The following is a 17139-nucleotide window of genomic DNA, read 5'->3' as shown; positions in this document are numbered from 1 at the left end:
CAGTTAAAAGATTCCTTGGAGCAAGCAGTGACATTTAAACAAATATGTATCACCATCTAAATATGTAGCACAGATGGACCCCAAGGTTCAGATTTAAGTACTAGCAACCCAAATAGAGACTAAAACCGAAACACAACTAGTCACTACTGAATGAGTGAACACAACACTCCCCAAAGCCTTTCAGGTCTAAGCAAAAACTGAATGCCATAATGGGGACAGAAAACCCTGTAGTTTTAAAAAAATATATATTATTCCAATTTTTTTAAAGTTAGAACAACATATAATAGAAGCTCTATCCCATCTTTACTGTTTCACGCTATGAAGTTTGTAAAATTGTGGGTTGCAATACAGAACGCTCATGAGGGCGGTTAGATAAAATTACCAATTAGGCTTAGAAAGGACCTCATCAGGGACTAAGTCCCATTGATCCAGCCTGGACTGACGGCGGCTGACTGGCCAAAAGAGAGAGATTTCTATACTCTAGTCACCGAGTTTCCACACTGAACAGAATCTTAGGCCTGTTCCTGTCAATGGGAGCCTTGCACTAACTGAATCAACTTTCAGACATCCTCTCCCCTTGCCGATGGCTGCTCAGCACAGTGAATTAATGAATTATTCAGATGCCATTCCGATGTCAACGTTCACAAAGAGTAACTAGACTAACTAAACACACACACCCCACCACTTTGAAGTGTACACATTTCAATTATTTCAGATTTGTAAACTTGCATTTATTAATCGCCAGTCAGGAATTTAGGCTACAGTCAACCATGGAGCACTTCACTGGGTAAAGGACTTAAGTCCTTTCAGCCCTTAACTTGGTAGGCAAGATGGTGACATACCTGATAAAGCTTGATAATATGCGGGTGGTCCAACATTTTCATTATCTGCACTTCACGATAAATCTTCTCCAAGTTGACAGAATCCAACTGAGATTTGTCAATAATTTTTATTGCCACCTAGAACCAAAACAAACAAACAAAAGTCTTAAAATCAGCTTTGCCAAATCAAGGAATGACCAAGGTTATAAATACACTGCTGTGACCTAGTTTTTTGTTTCCTTTGTATCTTTTTTAAGTTATGTTTGCAACACTTTTACAAACACATTTTGTAAAGAATTTACAAATAGAGGAGTAGTCTAACATTTTAGCCCACAGTCATTCAATACCTCCCACAGATCAGGAAGAAAGAACCCACCTTCATGGCCAGAACACCAACAAAACACAACTGTATTCTCTTATACGTACTTTTCACCCTAAACAAAGGAAGCAGAGCATTTAAAAATAAGCAAATACTTGGAGATTCCAGCAACTAAATGACTGAGAAGATGACAGAAGGGGCCAACACCTTCTAGAGACAGTTTGGAAACAGAAACATAGACCTCTGTAATAGTTTCTTCATGTCTCTCCATTTATCCATTGAACTCCATTCATGCAATAGCGTGGTGCAGACCTTTCCATTTTTTCATGTACATTCATTTTAAAAGTGAGTTTTAAAAGTATGAATGTAGAACTAAAACTACTCCATGGAACACCATCACTCCAATCTCCAATCCATTTACTTCTCAAAGGAACTCCATCAGTGTGTACCAAGAACATGTGCATGCATGCACACAAACACATACTATAGAAGTGCTTTGCCGAGGTCTTCTATTAAATCTGGTTAGTAAGAATAAAAGTTGCCATCAGAGGCCCTTCCACTGGAGGATGTCTTCTTTCATGCAGACCTGCAGTCACAAAATCTGTCAGAATAATTGGTAGGCTACTTGGGCTGTGACCAGAGTCCACGCAGTATGGGGTTCCATTCGTTTCAACTGGACATTATTATATGCCTCAAGTCTTTGAGATGGGGCCAAAATCTGCACTTCCTTATTTATTCAAAGGATTACAAGAATCTTCTGGATTTATATTCAGTGAAATACTTCTTTGTCCAGTGGGTCCATAACTTAAAATGTTAAGGTGCTCTCAATTCTTTTCTGGTATATCACATTTAATTGGTCTTGGATTATACTTACTGAATGTGTTAAAAATATTTGCACCTCACCTTTCATTCTTAATCCCCACCAAGGCAACTTACAAATTATACAATGAAACACAAAATGATTTAGCATCTATTGGTGATGGGGTAGCTAAGGGCCTAATCCTATCCAACTTTCCAGCTCCGACGCAGCCACAATGCAGCCCCGAGGTAAGGGAACAAATGTTCCCATATCTTGAGGAGGGCTATACAATTGTCCCTCCACGGCAGGACACAGCACACACCCCATTGATATTGCTGCACCGGCCCTGGAAAATTGGATAGGACTGGGCTTTAAGAGACATACTTGAGAACATTGATAATGCGTCTTCTACATCTCTGATGTTGCCAACAACACTGCTGTGGTTCCTATAGGGCCAATGTAAAACTGCCCTGCTCAAGGAAACATGAGAATATGGCGTCTCCTCATACAGGTCATAACTGGAGTAGACCAAGTCCAAACTCAGTGCAGGACTTAGGCTAAAAAAGGAACCAAGATCTTTCACAACCTCATGATTTTGCTGTTAAATTTTTCTGATCCAGGCTCTCCATGCAATAGGAACCAGCTCAGAGGAGGGATCACTTCCTTTTCAGTATGCCAATGAATAGAGTTCCACAGAAATGAACCTTTAAATTCACAGCACGTTCAGCGACTCATTATCAAAAGAAACACTGAAGGTGAACCATTTGTGGGTCTAAAGGAATGGAGAGTGGTATCTTCCTCTGCATGGGTGTTAATTCAAACTTCAGTGCCAGCACATTCAGAGCATAAGGTTCTGAACATGCAAATCAGCTGCTTTCAGAGCAATCCTGTGCATGTCTACTCAGAGGCAAGCTCTACGAAGTTCAATAAGGCTTATTTCTCAGGTACGTGTGTCTTGGATTACATCTTCAAGGGCTTCAGTTCTCACTATGCAAGATTACGCAGGCACTCAAGAAAAGTGAAAGTTAATACTCTTTTTTAAAAGAAAAGCCACAGTTTCTTTGTTTACCCCATAGATAACCAACCTGTGAAAGTGTCACAATATATCATTAAGATCTCAATTGCTTTTAAGAAGTGGAAAAACCAGCTGAATCACGAGAACACATCAACACCAACTAACTAGAAATAGAATAAGGTAGATGCTCTTATCCACTTCAGACACTTTGCATCTCTGTAACGCAGAGTACTAGGGAATGCCTTGTCCCCCATAAAACACAAACTGTTCTGAAGTAGTTCATATGGAGAGAGAGAGAGAGACAAAGGATCAGTGGGAAGGTCACTGTACCTCAGCTTAATCTACCTACAAGTTTGCTTAAGGACAAGAGAGCGAGGAGCAGCACACACACTGTCTTGAGCTCCTTGGAGATAAAGATAAAAAACAAATAAGCTAAAACCAGTGCCATCAAGTTGCTGGTTCCTTTATATCAAAGGCCAGCAACCTTCTTCTGCATAGGGGCTAGACATGAAGCCTATCACTAGTAAGAATTCATGTTAATTCAATACACATTTGCAAAGCTCCAGATTGGGCCACGGAGCTAGTACAAAAAGATGGGCACAGTGCAGAGAATGACACTCAAAGGAAGCTTCTCCCCTTGATGTGCTTACACTGTAAGCCTTACATAGAATTACAAACTTGAATTTCTTTTTTAGGATCACTGTTGGCCGGGTAGATATATCTTTTGGAGGCTACTCCTGCTTTAGATTCCAAACAGCTCTTTTTTTGGGCTTGCTACTAAAGATCCATTAATCAAAAGTACTAAGCTAGAACCTGAAGGCTCTCACCACCTATGCACACTACTTCCTCACACCAGCAACTACTAGTACTTGTACGTGACCTCTTCCCACAGTGACAGTGAAGCCACTGCTTTCCAGTCACAAGATCCAGAAGAGCCTGTTTGACAAAAGTACAAGGGGACCAGCATAACAATACTACAGTCACACAGTTCTCTGGGGGTTCTATGGTATGTGATTTTAGAAATGGACTATGTCAGAAGGCCAGATGCAAGGGAGGGCACCAGGATGAGGTCTCTTGTTATCTGGTGTGCTCCCTGGGGCATTTGGTGGGCCACTGTGAGATACAGGAAGCTGGACTAGATGGGCCTATGGCCTGATCCAGTGGGGCTGTTCTTATGTGTATTTTGCTCAAGCAAAACTGCCACTCCATCAATTCATTCAGCCCGACCTGAATAAACGACGCATGCAACTACAATTCTAAACACCCTTGCTCCAGTGAAGTTAAGCCACTGCAAGGGATTTGGGGACAGCAGACACATCTGTGTCACAATATACCACAGTCTTTCGAGACTGAAGGTTGCCAACAACTGTGTCACAATCCTAAGGCATTATTTTTTATTCATAATCATGGCAGTTAATCCTCCATTGGGCATTAAACCAGGGTGGCAGAGCAGCAGTGACTTCAAAGTGATTGCAAACCAGGCAGAACTCGGACAGCCAGCTCAGTCATTTGCTGACTGTTTTGAAACAGCTCCTGTCTATAAGGAAAACAGATCCTGGCACAATTAACATCTTCCATATTTATAAGTGTTTCACAGAAGCATTTCAGCAGATACAATCATCTCGTTCAGAAGTGGAGAACTTATTTCTAAGCCTTACACAATACAAAGGAGATTTGGCATCGTCAAACTATAAAAAGGATATATTTCTTTAAAAAATCCTAACATGTAAGGCTGGCACCCAATTAAAAGAAATCTGTTTATTAAGCAAATGGGTTAATTGATTATATCTGCATATGACTTTTTCTCCCAAGGCACTTTTATTAGATGATACAGCTGTATATTGTGGCACACCCCATCTTAAAAGAAGCATTCTCTCCTATGAAGGGAGAATGACTCTATCAAAAGAGTGCCAGCCATCTGTGGTTTTAAGAAGGATCTATATTAAACATTTTTTTAAAATTGTGTTGCCTAATAAGGGATATCTTTTTAGTCAGTTTAACTCCTCTGAACTGGATTGATGGGAAACAGTACCACTAAGTGGCTTGAAACATCTAAAGCAAGTTGTTGACTAACATAAGTAGAAGGGTACATTCCACAACAACTGAAGAAGCAACCAGCAGTTATGACCTCTATCCAGATCAGCAAAGTGTATGCATGACAGAACTTCAGTTTTTGCTCCAGCACCCGCAACGCCCTACCTGAATTACCAAACTACTTTTTAAACTCTCCCAAGTTTAGAGCATTTCAACAGGGGTTGAGATTGCTTCAGTAACAAGGAAGCACACAAGGACTTGGGAGATCACAGCTCTGCTTCTGCCAAATATAATGCAGTTGGGTTCCAGTTATTTGTTCAAACAATACTTTAAATGACAATACCCTTCATTGCCCAGGATTCACGTGTGGCTTGCCATTTGGTTCATAGCTTGCAGTAACATCTCTGGGTCGAGGTCACAAAAAAATTCCAACAAGAACACTCCAAAAGGGAGATCATATTTTTAAAAAGGCATTAGCAGTTTTGCTTGTGAAGCTTGGCTCCAGTTTCATAGTGTTAATTCAGCTCTCTGCTACTCCCTCTTCCGCTCTACTGCGGATATCTGCTAGCAGTATAACCTCTCCAAACAATGACGAAATAAATTACTGTATTTCATCTGAAGGTCTGCAAGCTATGTAGTTCCAAGAAATCCAGTTCTCAGTAAGTCATATGTTTCAGAGTAAACCCAAGGAAGTCAGCTTCACTGACTTCCACATAATTTCTGAAATCTGAAAAAGAAGCTTCCATTCAAAATCGAAGCGCTTTGGAATTCAACCTAGCTTTCCAAAGACGTTCCTTCCAGAAAGTCTGTTGTAGCCCTAAGCCCTCACTGTCAAATAATCCTTTACGGAAACTCTGCCACCAATGGGGGAAAGAAATATTTTCTAAAAACCAGCTACACATTTCAACTGTCTGCTCATGTTCAGTTTTCACACTGGCTAGGTTCATAATGCAGACATAAGCATAATCATAATTTAAACCCTGGTCTGAGCTTCTAAATGTAGACAAACCAACTATGGGTTCATTGCTTCTTGTCTGCTTTTGTTTCCAGTCAGGATTCAGTTTCATAAGGTCATCTGTTGCCATGGTACAGTAGCCTCTTGGGGCCGAGTTTGTGAATTTAGACATAAGACCGAGTTAACTGTGGCTTGCAAATCGGCTACAAACCACGAGTTTAGATTGTAGTTTTCTGGCCCCAAACAAGCCATGGTTTGGTTCAGTCAAAACACAAAACCATGGTTTACTAAACAAATCATGCTCTCATAGTACATCTGAACCCAGCCTGCATTCTAGTACATTTCAGGGTTCCTTTGAGAAACACTTCTAGATATTACTGATAACAAGTTTCCAGTCTCAATATAAGTAGCATAAGTTACAAAGCATAATTTCTGTGGTTTTATGCCTGAGCTGAGGGACACAGAACTGGGTACTCAGACCACGGCAGCCTGCCCTTAGATCTAGAAAGAATTTACCACTGTTAACACGTAATGTCATCGAAAGCACCATCTTAGCTCTCTAAATCCTTCCTTTCACCGAAGTCTGTCAACTGAATTACTATAGCAGCTTCGTCCAAACTATTTTCCATCCATTTTAAAATGTGTTCTCCTTGCAGAAACAGACCAAGGAATGTCGCTTTTGTATCTGTTGTTTGAATGTATCTGATGGTTGGTTCTTGAAAGAGAGAACCTCTATGATTGTAAAAATCCCCCTGAGGGATTTAGAAACGCCTGCCTATGTAAACCACCTTGAATGAAGTCAGAGGAGTAATCCGATGACCAGAAAGGCGGTATATAAATACCTAGTTAACAACAACAACAACAACAACAACATCTCTGCAACTGTAATGCTGTTAACTACAAAATACCTCTGTGCCATATCCCAAAAGTCCCCAAGTCTCTTACAAATTACAAGAGGAAAAATGTAATCCACGTCAAAGCATTAAGTAGTGTCCACTATCCATCGGGATACTAGACAAATGCAATCATTTTCATTTGGCAGACAAATTCTACATTCTTAATTATATAATAAACAGCATGTCATTCATACTGAGTCCAATTTCAAGGGCATATTCAGAAAGCAGCACTGTTGGAAGGGGAGGAGAGAATGACACAACCCCCATTAATCTCTTGTCCAAACTGTGCCAATAGCAATGAACCCACTTCCCCTGTGACACGCCAGTTTGGGACAGGGGAATTGGTACATTCCTTGTACAGCATGCAAGTGCACTACAGAAAAGCATACATGATACCAAAAAGAAAATCTAAAAGCTCCACAGTCCCAAACTGCTCTTGCTCAACATTCCATTTTTATCAAGGAGCTATATCACAACTATGTGCTCATGACCTCCGATTTCCCTCCAGAGAAAGGGATGCATAAGCTACATAACCTGTATTTCTGATGCCAAGTCAACTTGAAGTGATGCGAAAACTGTTTGGGGCAGCACAACAAACTTGTACAAGCACACACTGTAGGAAAACCAGAGACTGCACAGCATGCTATCCTGACAGTCATACAAAAAAAGAAACCTAAAAGATGGAGCAAGAAAACAAGACTTTGACAAATCCCTTTGCAGCATGGTTCAAAAATTTGTTTCATGCTGACACAGACTAAGCAATATCTTGCATTACTCTGCAAGGTCTATTTTATCAAGTATCTAACTCAGAGATAAGACATGCAAAAAAATTACTGCCAGAAGTTTCTACAACAAAGCTCTGGTTGCCATCTCCTCTAAAAGCCAGGTGGCACCAAGTAGAACCATTTCATCTCAACCAACTGAACCAATCCCAGCCAAACACCCCCCAGCAGCCTCTCGCTTGGCATAATCCCTCCAGAAGGTCAGGAGACCTTCTAGGGTAGCTTACAATAGGGCTCAGGGTGCTGCAGGTGAAGCAGTGAATCCATCACACTCACTCACTCACACCCCCAAGCACAAGCACAAACCGGATCTGCAAATCCAAACCTGCGTGTACAAGGCAGCAATACTAAAGGAGCCCTGTGCTACTTTAAGCAGGTGTACACCAAAAATTCAATGACTCCCTTGCTACTAGCAACAATAATTATGGTAATGAGAACCCTCCACCTCATCATCCAAGCCTTCCCTTATCTCATCAATGATGTTTCCACCCCAAGATTAATATCATTCTTTTGCTGTGGACATCAGATGCAAGGCCGAGAGAGAGAGAGTGCGCTAGCGTGTGCAAAAAACAAGACTAAGGACAACAACAAGATTTACATAACTTTGTTTTGGACAGACCTCCTAGTATGGCTATGATCAAGTTCCATTCGATTAGATTTTCAAAATACGGAACAAAGAATATAAATAGAAAGCTGAGTGAGGAACAAGAAAGTGACACTGAAAATTATCACCATGATGACCCACAAAAGTAAAGCCCTTCCACCTTGGCAGCAGCAAGAGAGGTGAACTTCTTATTCCATACTGGAACAGGACATACAAAGCTTGCCAAGGCAGTGAACAGTTTGAATTTATGAGCCTCTTAAGTGACATGGAAGCTTTAAGAAAAATGTGTATTTTTATGCATTTTACACTGTTAAACTGTTAAACATGTCCAACAACGAAAGAAAACACAGAATCAATCTCTGGTCTCTCACCTATCCCTGTGGTATCTACTTCCTGCAGATGCGATGATCAGAGGATGTGCAATTTCTAGGTTTTGTACAGGGCTTGGTACAACACTGGTACAAAATCTATGTGTTATTAGTAAAGATAATTATGAGGAGAACTTCATATAAATATCACGAAGCACTCAAAATGGTTAATCAATTGCGCAAAAGCAAGGTAAGTTATCAGTTCTATGATTTCTCACTGTTCTCAGCAGGGACTGACAACTTCACATCTGCACACAAGACCCAGAAGAGGAGTTGGTCACTTACAAGTTGAAGTACAAAGCACAACTTTTGGGCACATTAGGTTTTTAACAGCAATCAGAAAAGGAGAATCCTTGGAATAATAATAATAATAATTCAACCATCACTCAAAATGTAATTTCTAGAATACCATCCCATGTGAATTTGTTTTCTTGACAGTTTCATTAGGTGACCAAGGGGGAAAAATACTCCTCCAATTTTCAGTCCTGTTTCTAACCTATACACACATCTAATACAGCCATTGCTAGTTTTGTGTTTAATGAGTTTCTCATTCTTGTTCAGGATCTCGAAAAAAATCATAGCAGAACAAGGATCAAGGAATACAAAGCTCGATAAAATCAGCCAGGAAGATAATCTCCATGAACAAGAAAACGTACCAGGTGCTTAAATAGAAATCAACATATTCAAGTATCTGAAACATATAATCCCACACAAAAAAAATGCTTCAATCATTCATTTAATACTCAACCAACTAGTCATTTACCCAATAAACTGTAATTACATGTACTTTCTGCTTTTTTGTCTGAGACTCGTGCTGCATTTAATGCGTAGCTTGCATCCAAAGAGGCTCCTATGGCCTTAATTTAGTTCTCAGACAGGATGATTCATATGGTTGGGAGGTAGAATTGAATCATCCTTCTTTAAACCAATTTCAGGTCAGGAGAAATAGTCAGTTTTGTGATGTCTCCAAAATGAATTAACAGTTTGACACTTTCAGATTGGACTTAAATCATTTGTAGCAAGTCAAATAATGTCTAGCTCCACAGCTACTATCAACTGAAAAGAAAATGACAACTGAATTGGCACTATGGTTCCCCCACCCCACCTCTTCCAATGTGTGCCCACAGATAAGGCCTGGGGCATGATGCCAGGGGTGTCTGCACCACTACCCCTTGCTAGGAGCAAAAGTTTTTCCAAGGTCTGGCAGCTTGATTTGCTTTGGGAGGAAAATAAGTCACATCTCAATTCCTCTTCTTCCCTAAATAAGCAAACTCCACAGGCTGAAGAAAAACAGGCAGTTGACCAGATAAAGCCAAGCTGAGACTAGCTGCTTAGCCTCATTTGCCATTTCTAAGAAAAAAAAGAGACAAAGCAAGTGATGTGTCCCTGTCTCACTCCCATTTATTGGAAAGGAAATTACAGTGTTGAAGGCTACAAGGACAAAAGCCAGGAAAGGCAAAAGGCACCAAAGCCTTACGCCATCCCAGAAGAGTGCAAGATTCTAAAGGCACAAGGCAGAGGCAACTAGACCATCTTTCCAAGTGTTAAGAGAGGCCTTCCTTAGATCCAGGCTTCATTCTGGTCAGCTTGCTCAGACACACACCTGACCTTGCTACAATCTCTGGAATTTTTTAATGGCATTTTTAAAAACATAAATGGATCTTGCACCAAAGCTTACAAAAGTTTACGCTGAAATAGATGTGTCTGTAAGGTGCCATTGAACCCTGCTGTTTTAGGTCCCATGAATTAATCTGAGTACCTGCCTTTTTGGGAGAGTGAGAATGACACTACCATTCTGCCCTCCGCCCCCACTGCTAAGTCTCCAACAGACCTCACCATCTTGGATGACATCCCCCATTACAGATGACAAAGATTGCAATACATTCGTTTCTCTAGTTCTTCCCCTCTTTGCTGACTATAAATCCTTTTGAAGGAGAAGAAAATAATCCCTCTCTCACTACCCACCCAAGATGTCAAGTCTGGCTTTCTGATGGCCACTCTGTCAACCTCAGTCCTTAAAGTTACTGTTCTGTTTTCAAAGAGATCACTTTGTTTCCAAATTCATCATGGCCCTATCCTTTTGGAGCACAAGCTCCCATTTCAGAAAGGCCAGACCCCTCCCCCCCACCACATACTTCTTCCTTAAATTTCTCCCACAACTATCACTCTCTGGGTGCCATGCTCCCCATTTTGTGAGACTTTCTGAATTCCAAAAGCCCTCCCTGCTGGATGCCACACACCACTTTCCAAAGAGCTCCATTCAGCGGCTTTTCCCCTTTTAAAAAGGGAGCCAACTCCACTTTTCTTCTTCTAGAAGCTGATTACCCACTCTGGGATAGCATTATCCATTTCAAAGCCTGCGGTGATAGGACATCACTGTGCAGTGGTAGGACATCATTGTGCATCACCCCTCTCATTCCAATGCTCAGCCTTTGCTGTCTGATAGACTCATGCTTCCATAATGTGATGCTCCAGTTTTGAACAGGGCTTCTGGGGCTGACATTTCTATCCCAGCATTCTATGGAAAGCCACCACATGAGGCACCCCCTTCAGTGTAGGCATGCAACCAGTTTCCTGGTTATAACAGTGCGGTGGTGGACAAGGATCTCCTTCCTTAAACATATCCTTTCCTGGTCACCATCCCTCTTTCTCAGGGTCACCTTTCAGGTCATCATGTCCTCCAAGAGGCCCACTGGAAGAAGATGACATTTCATTTATGGTCAAGATCACCACACATTTTCCCCAGAGTCACATTCGGCTGCCTTAGCAGCCTCAGTGCTGCCTCATTTATGCATGCTGGAGTTACCCCCATGAGAGGGCGGACAAGAGGATCCTTCTGCTGGCACATTCATGGTCTTGCTGGTTTTCCTCTCAAGGGTAGGAGCACCTTCTCCTGCCAACAGACTCCTTCCGTCCAGAAGGACTCCATTTTTGCATAGGTGCTTTTCCACACTGGTGCAGGTAGCCCCTTGCTAAGTCAAGGCTCTTTTCCCTTGCAGAGTAGGGAGTGTGGACCCCTCACTCCCCTCTGCCTACCTGTGGAAGAGCTTCCTCATTTCCAGAAACAAAGCCCTGCTCCGCAAGGAGGGCCACCTGTGCAGTAAGGTGCCTGCACATAACCCCCTACCTCTGAATGGAGAGAGAAGCATCACTGATGGGAGACCACATCATTCCCCCCCTCCAAAAGTCATAGCCTCCTCTTCCCTGTGGAAGGATGGACGTGGCAGGGGTGGGTGGGTGGATGTGAGCCCCCCACTCCTTCCTGCACGACTTTGGCTGGGATGCTTTTGGCAAGGGGGAAAGGAGAGGCGGCACACCTACCACCCTTCTCAACTGAGGCTTCCCAAATTAGGGGATTCCACACACCGCCTCCAATATTCACACACCCCCAGACACATGCCCCCCCCATTCCCACAGACAACAGGGGAGCAGTGCAAAGGGGGCTGGAATGCCACCCTTGGCACAGCTCCCCACAGTCAGTGGGAATGAGGGGGGCGTGTGCCTGGGGGGTATGAATATTGTGGGAATGACAGAGGGGGTACGTGTGTGGAATCCCCTAATTTGGGGAGCCTGAGGGGACAAGCCTATGCATGTCTACTCAGAGGTAAGTCCCACTGTGTTCTATGGGGCTTACTCCCAGGAAAGTGTGTATAGGACTGCAGCCTGAGTTGAGATCACACCTGGATGGGGGGGGGAGAAGCTTCCCCCTTGCCTGCAGGGGGACGGCCTCCACCCAAACACGCGTGTCCACACGCGGCGCGCCCCCCACGTCCTTGAAAGAAGCATGTTGCCTACAGGGACGCGGGGAACAGGCGCGCGCCCGTTCACACGTTACGCAGACACGCGTGCGGCGCGCTCGCCCACCCACCTCGCTGCGCGTGATGCGGTGCCGGCCCAGCTTGACCACGGCGAAGTTGCCCTTGCCCAGCGTGCCCTCGATCTCGTAGAAGCCGACGCGGACGGGGCCCGGCCCTCCGCGGGCCATCATCGTCGCCGCCGGCGGGGGCTGCAGGAGCAGCGCAGCCGGGGGAAGCCGCCGGGGCTCGGCCATCACCATGCTGCCCGGGCGGCTCCCCGCGCCCGCTCCTCCGCCGCGGACGTCCCGTCCCGTACGCTTCCTACCTCCCTCCCGGGCGACTGAGCCACCGAGCTCAGCCTCCCCGGACCCCGCCCCCTCGCGGCCCCGCCCACCCGCGCGTCAGCGCGCGCGTCATCCGCGAGGGTGGGGGCGCGCGTCGCCACGGCAACCGGAGCCAGCCGCGGCCGGACGTTCCAACGGCCGGCCCCTCGCCGCCCTTCCCCCCTTCCTAATGCTAGGGGCCGTTCCCGCCAAAAGCCACGAAATACCCATCAGCCCCTGCGCGAGCCAATGTTCGTTGGCCTCAGAGTGACTCAGGCCCTCTGTTGGCTCTTAAATCCCCGGATGTTGGTCATCCCCCCCCCCCAAAGGGGACCAGCATGGGGGACTGTTGGAGCCGGCATGGCTGTAAAATAAAATGTGCAGTGTTCATCACCACACCTTCTTCCCTAGTTAGCCATGCTCTGCCCTCAAAACGTTGCGCTTCTCACCACAGGTCCTGACACAATCACCACCTTCTATGCTCCAGCGCCACATGTTGATAACACCACATGTCATGCTTCAGCACACTTGTTGACATGTCATGTTTCAACACACATGTTGACAATACCACGTCATGCTTCAGTGCCACGTGTTGACAATACCACTTGTCATGCTTCAGCACACGTGTTAACTACCACATGTCATGCTTCCCACATGTCATATACCACAATACCACATGTCATGCACATGTTGACAATACCACATGTCATGCTTCAGCACCACAAGCCCTCACACATCAGAGGCGTACCGTCCCTGCTGCACATGGTAGCTTGTGCCATGGGCACCAACTGGAGGGTGGGCGCAAAGAGGATGCGCTACAATTGCTTCTCCTCGTGAGAAGCCAATGAAGTGCATGCGCCCTCTCAGTAGCCGGTCAGGCGAAATCGTGCTGCTGGCTGCAGAGCGAGCATGAGCGCTCCAACGTACATGTGCCCTAATGATGTCATGACGCTGCACGACGTTGTGACGTCACAGCATTGTCCTGGGTGCTAAAAACCCTTGGTATGCCTCTGCCACACATTCTGCCACATTCACTATCCTTTCTGCTTCAGTGCCACATGGTGACAACACCACATGTTCTGCTTCAATGCCACATGTTTGGCCCAAATCCTAACCAACTTTTCAGCATTGGCTTAGCTGTGCCAATGGGATGTGTGCTGCATCCTGAAGTTGCATGGCACTCATGGAGGCCTCCTCAAAGTAAGGGAATGTTTGTTCCCTTACCTCAGAGCTACACTGCCCTCATGTCAGTGCTGGAAAGTGGGTTAGGATTGTGTCCTTTACCACACATTCTGTCACATTCATCATACTTTCTGCTTCAATGCCACATGTTGTCACATTTCACCACACATTCTGCCACACTTCATCACCCTTTCTGCTTTAACGCCAAAAAAGCTGTCACATTTTACCACACATCCTGCCACATTTCTCCACCCTTTCTGCTTCAATGCCCAAAAGGCTGTCACATTTTACCACACATTCTGCCACATTTCACCACACAGTCTCCAGCTGACTTTACATGCTCGGCTCTGTATTTCACCATATGTGTTTCCACATGTTCTGCCTCATATTTTGCAACATGCATTCTGCACCTGATGGGTCTTGACCATCCATGGTGCCATGTGGCAAAATAATACAGAATAATAATACAGTAGTAACTATCCCAACATGGGCTAAGAGGAACTCACTGCAGGGAAATTTGGTTCTCTGTATGTCCGTATCCTCTGTGGACATTTGCTCTTCCCTTCCTTTGGCCATCATAATGTTGAAATAAAACAAGCTACTTCCATCACTTAATGCCTTACAGATGTGCATAGAGGAGTCATTTCTTTGGCAAATGTTGGCAGAGATGCAGCCCACGAAGGGAACAGTTTCTCCATTCCCTGCAGCTGGGTGGTTCTGAGCAAGGAAAATCTCTCTGGTCTCCTGTAAAATAGGAATGATAAATAACACATGTACACAGAGCCCCTTTAAACCAGGAGCTTTCAAACAGTGTTCCAGAAAACCCTGAGTTTCTTACCAGTGATTCTGCTATAAGAAAGAGGGCTAAAGGGCCATTAGTTATTTGATGTTTCTCTGTAAACCAGTTTGTGAACTTTTTGTTGGAAAGCCGTATATAAATACTGTTGTTGTTCATCATCATCATCATCATCATCATCATCATCATCATCATCATCATATTCTTTGGGATAAGTTTGTCCATCATTATTTATTTTCCCGTGCAATGTACAGAAGCAGGGTGATGTAATGCAATTTTCCCATGCAATAGGCTCATGTGCAAGGCAATGCTACCCCCTCAGAAGCTGGCCATTGTGACCAGTGCTCCTCATTAACAATGACTTCCCCTATACATGCTCCACAATCCTTTGCAACATGTTGGGGTTCTACCTTGCCAGAGCTGTAGGGGTTCCCCGAACTGCAGAAGGTTCTCTGAAGGTAGAAAGTCTGAAAACCACTGTGCTAATTCAGCAGATCTCTTAGAACAGTGTTTCTCAACCAGTGGTACTCATACCACCAGTGGTACTTGAAATAGTTCCAGTGGTGTACGTGGGACCCCCAGACCCACACTGCCTGACAGTGAGACCCGCAATGCAATGTGACAAGCAGCAGTAGGAGACTTGGAGGGCAGAGCTCCAGTGTGAGCTTTTCATGTGCCCTCCCATTCACCCTGAGCCTCTCAACTGGTGTTTGTCATGTTGCATCTAGCCTCCCAGTTTGGAAGTAACTGGCAATTACATCATCTTCCAATAGGTATTTCCAATAGGTAGACTGTGCAAAGTGGTACAGTGGGGGACAAATGTTGAGAAATGCTGTCTTAGAAGGATCTCTTAAGTCACAAGTCATCTTGCTTTGTAAATTTATAACAGTGGGTCTCCTGAAACAGAGACTGCACAAGATTGAAGTCAGCCAAACTCTAACACATGGGCAGTTGTTACCATCTGTCCTTCTTGTAGGCGAGTGGTGTTTTTTAAGATGCTGATGGCCTGTGTGATTTGGAGGTGCCACCCATCACCACAAAGGCAGCAAAGAAAGAGTGAATGAACAATGGAAGTTGGCGTTTCCCTATATAACAAAGTCAGAAGTCTCTAATCGTACCAGCATCACCTAGAGTAGACACATTGGCTTTAGCAAGATTATGAATGGATCTTTGTAGCATATAATTTTAGGATTTGGGTGAGTCATGGAGCTAAGTAGCAACAAAGAAGGAAGGAGAGTTTCAGATAAATGCTACGTAAGTTGGGTTACAAGCAATTCCCCAGACCAACATCCTGGTCTAACGCAAAATAGCAGTTAGGCTTGAAGGAAAACATCAACCTTGAAGAATGTAATCTGTGTCTGTATTCCATGCTGCAACATAAATATCATTTAGTGGGATCATGGCACTTCACCAAAGGAGAAAGAAGAAGGGTCAAGAGTGAGTGTTGTTGGTTTCTATGACCTTGAAAACCATAGTTCTTAACACAGGTAAAAAGAAATGACTGCCTAACAGAGAGAGCTAGTCTGTAAATGCCGCAACACTTTTCATCTCCAGTCTTGATCCTGAGATTCCCAAAGCAATTCATTCCTGGAAACAGGGCAGACTATGAACTTACTTAGATGATGCGGAACTAGTCCTAATTATAAGGCAAAACTGAGTTGGTGGTAAGGAAGGGATTAAGACAGTCTGGGAATGGGAAGCATGGGATAATATTGCATGCTGAGACTTCTGACTTTTTCCAAGTTTATGTAGTATTAAGTCTGTAAGTCTGAAGGATCCCCAACATGCATTATTCTCTCACAGCCTGTCTTAAGTCTCAGGCTTAGACATCATTAGAAGGAAAAACAACATTATATGTATTAGAAGAAAACAGCAACCAGGGTCGAAGGCAAACCCTTTCTTGTTATCCCCATTATCGTTCTTTTTACATAGCTAGATCTGACATGAGGCTGACTCAGTTCTGGCCAACGGCTGAATTTTGTCTTGCACGTGTCCCAGGAATAAGAAGCCACTCAGTGGTGGGCAGGCAGTAAAGTTCATGCTGGATATTTGGCACAGAGAAGACTTCATTAAAGGTGACAACTACCTTCACCACCTCTATTCTACCAGTCAATCCCTTCCTGGAAAAGCAGGTATCAGAGAAGACTTGGCAGCTAGGACTTTCTGAAATATAAATTGGAGGTGACATACCAAGTAAATATTCTGCTGAAAGGATTTATGGGTTGTGCCCTCCCTTGAATTTGGAAACTAAACATTGTTCTCTGGGCCAATCTTGGCTCTAGCCTCATCCTCTCCCTCCCTCCACCTTTCTTGGTTCAGTGCTCCCAGCTGTGGCAACAGTTCTGACCTGTGGTAGTTGCCAGAACTTCTGGTTTCTTGGGTCAGCTTCACAGTTCTCTGATCATAGGACTGGCAGCTGTTTTTACTCCTTGAGCACTGCATCTGACA

The 17139-nt window shown here is 44.2% G+C and overlaps 1 protein-coding gene across 2 annotated transcripts in view; it reads right to left on the bottom strand.

The window, feature by feature from the left end:
* The window catches only part of SIK2 (salt inducible kinase 2), a 67213-nt gene extending 54497 nt beyond the window's left edge, over window positions 1–12716 (bottom strand). For both annotated transcript variants that reach the window (XM_066639380.1, XM_066639381.1), the window contains exons 1-2: window positions 12462–12716; window positions 843–959 (exon numbers count right to left, since the gene is read on the bottom strand). In XM_066639380.1, the coding sequence (XP_066495477.1) occupies window positions 843–959; window positions 12462–12650 (306 nt within the window). In that variant the 5' untranslated portion in view covers window positions 12651–12716. The remainder of the gene's footprint in view (window positions 1–842; window positions 960–12461) is intronic.
* Window positions 12717–17139: the final 4423 nt, after the last annotated feature.

The sequence above is a fragment of the Tiliqua scincoides genome, chromosome 11 (genome assembly GCF_035046505.1).
Source record: "Tiliqua scincoides isolate rTilSci1 chromosome 11, rTilSci1.hap2, whole genome shotgun sequence".
In the NCBI taxonomy this organism is placed as follows: Eukaryota; Metazoa; Chordata; class Lepidosauria; order Squamata; family Scincidae; genus Tiliqua; species Tiliqua scincoides.
The sequence above is the reverse complement of the archived record's forward strand: the minus strand, read 5'-3'. Positions and strand labels throughout refer to the sequence as shown.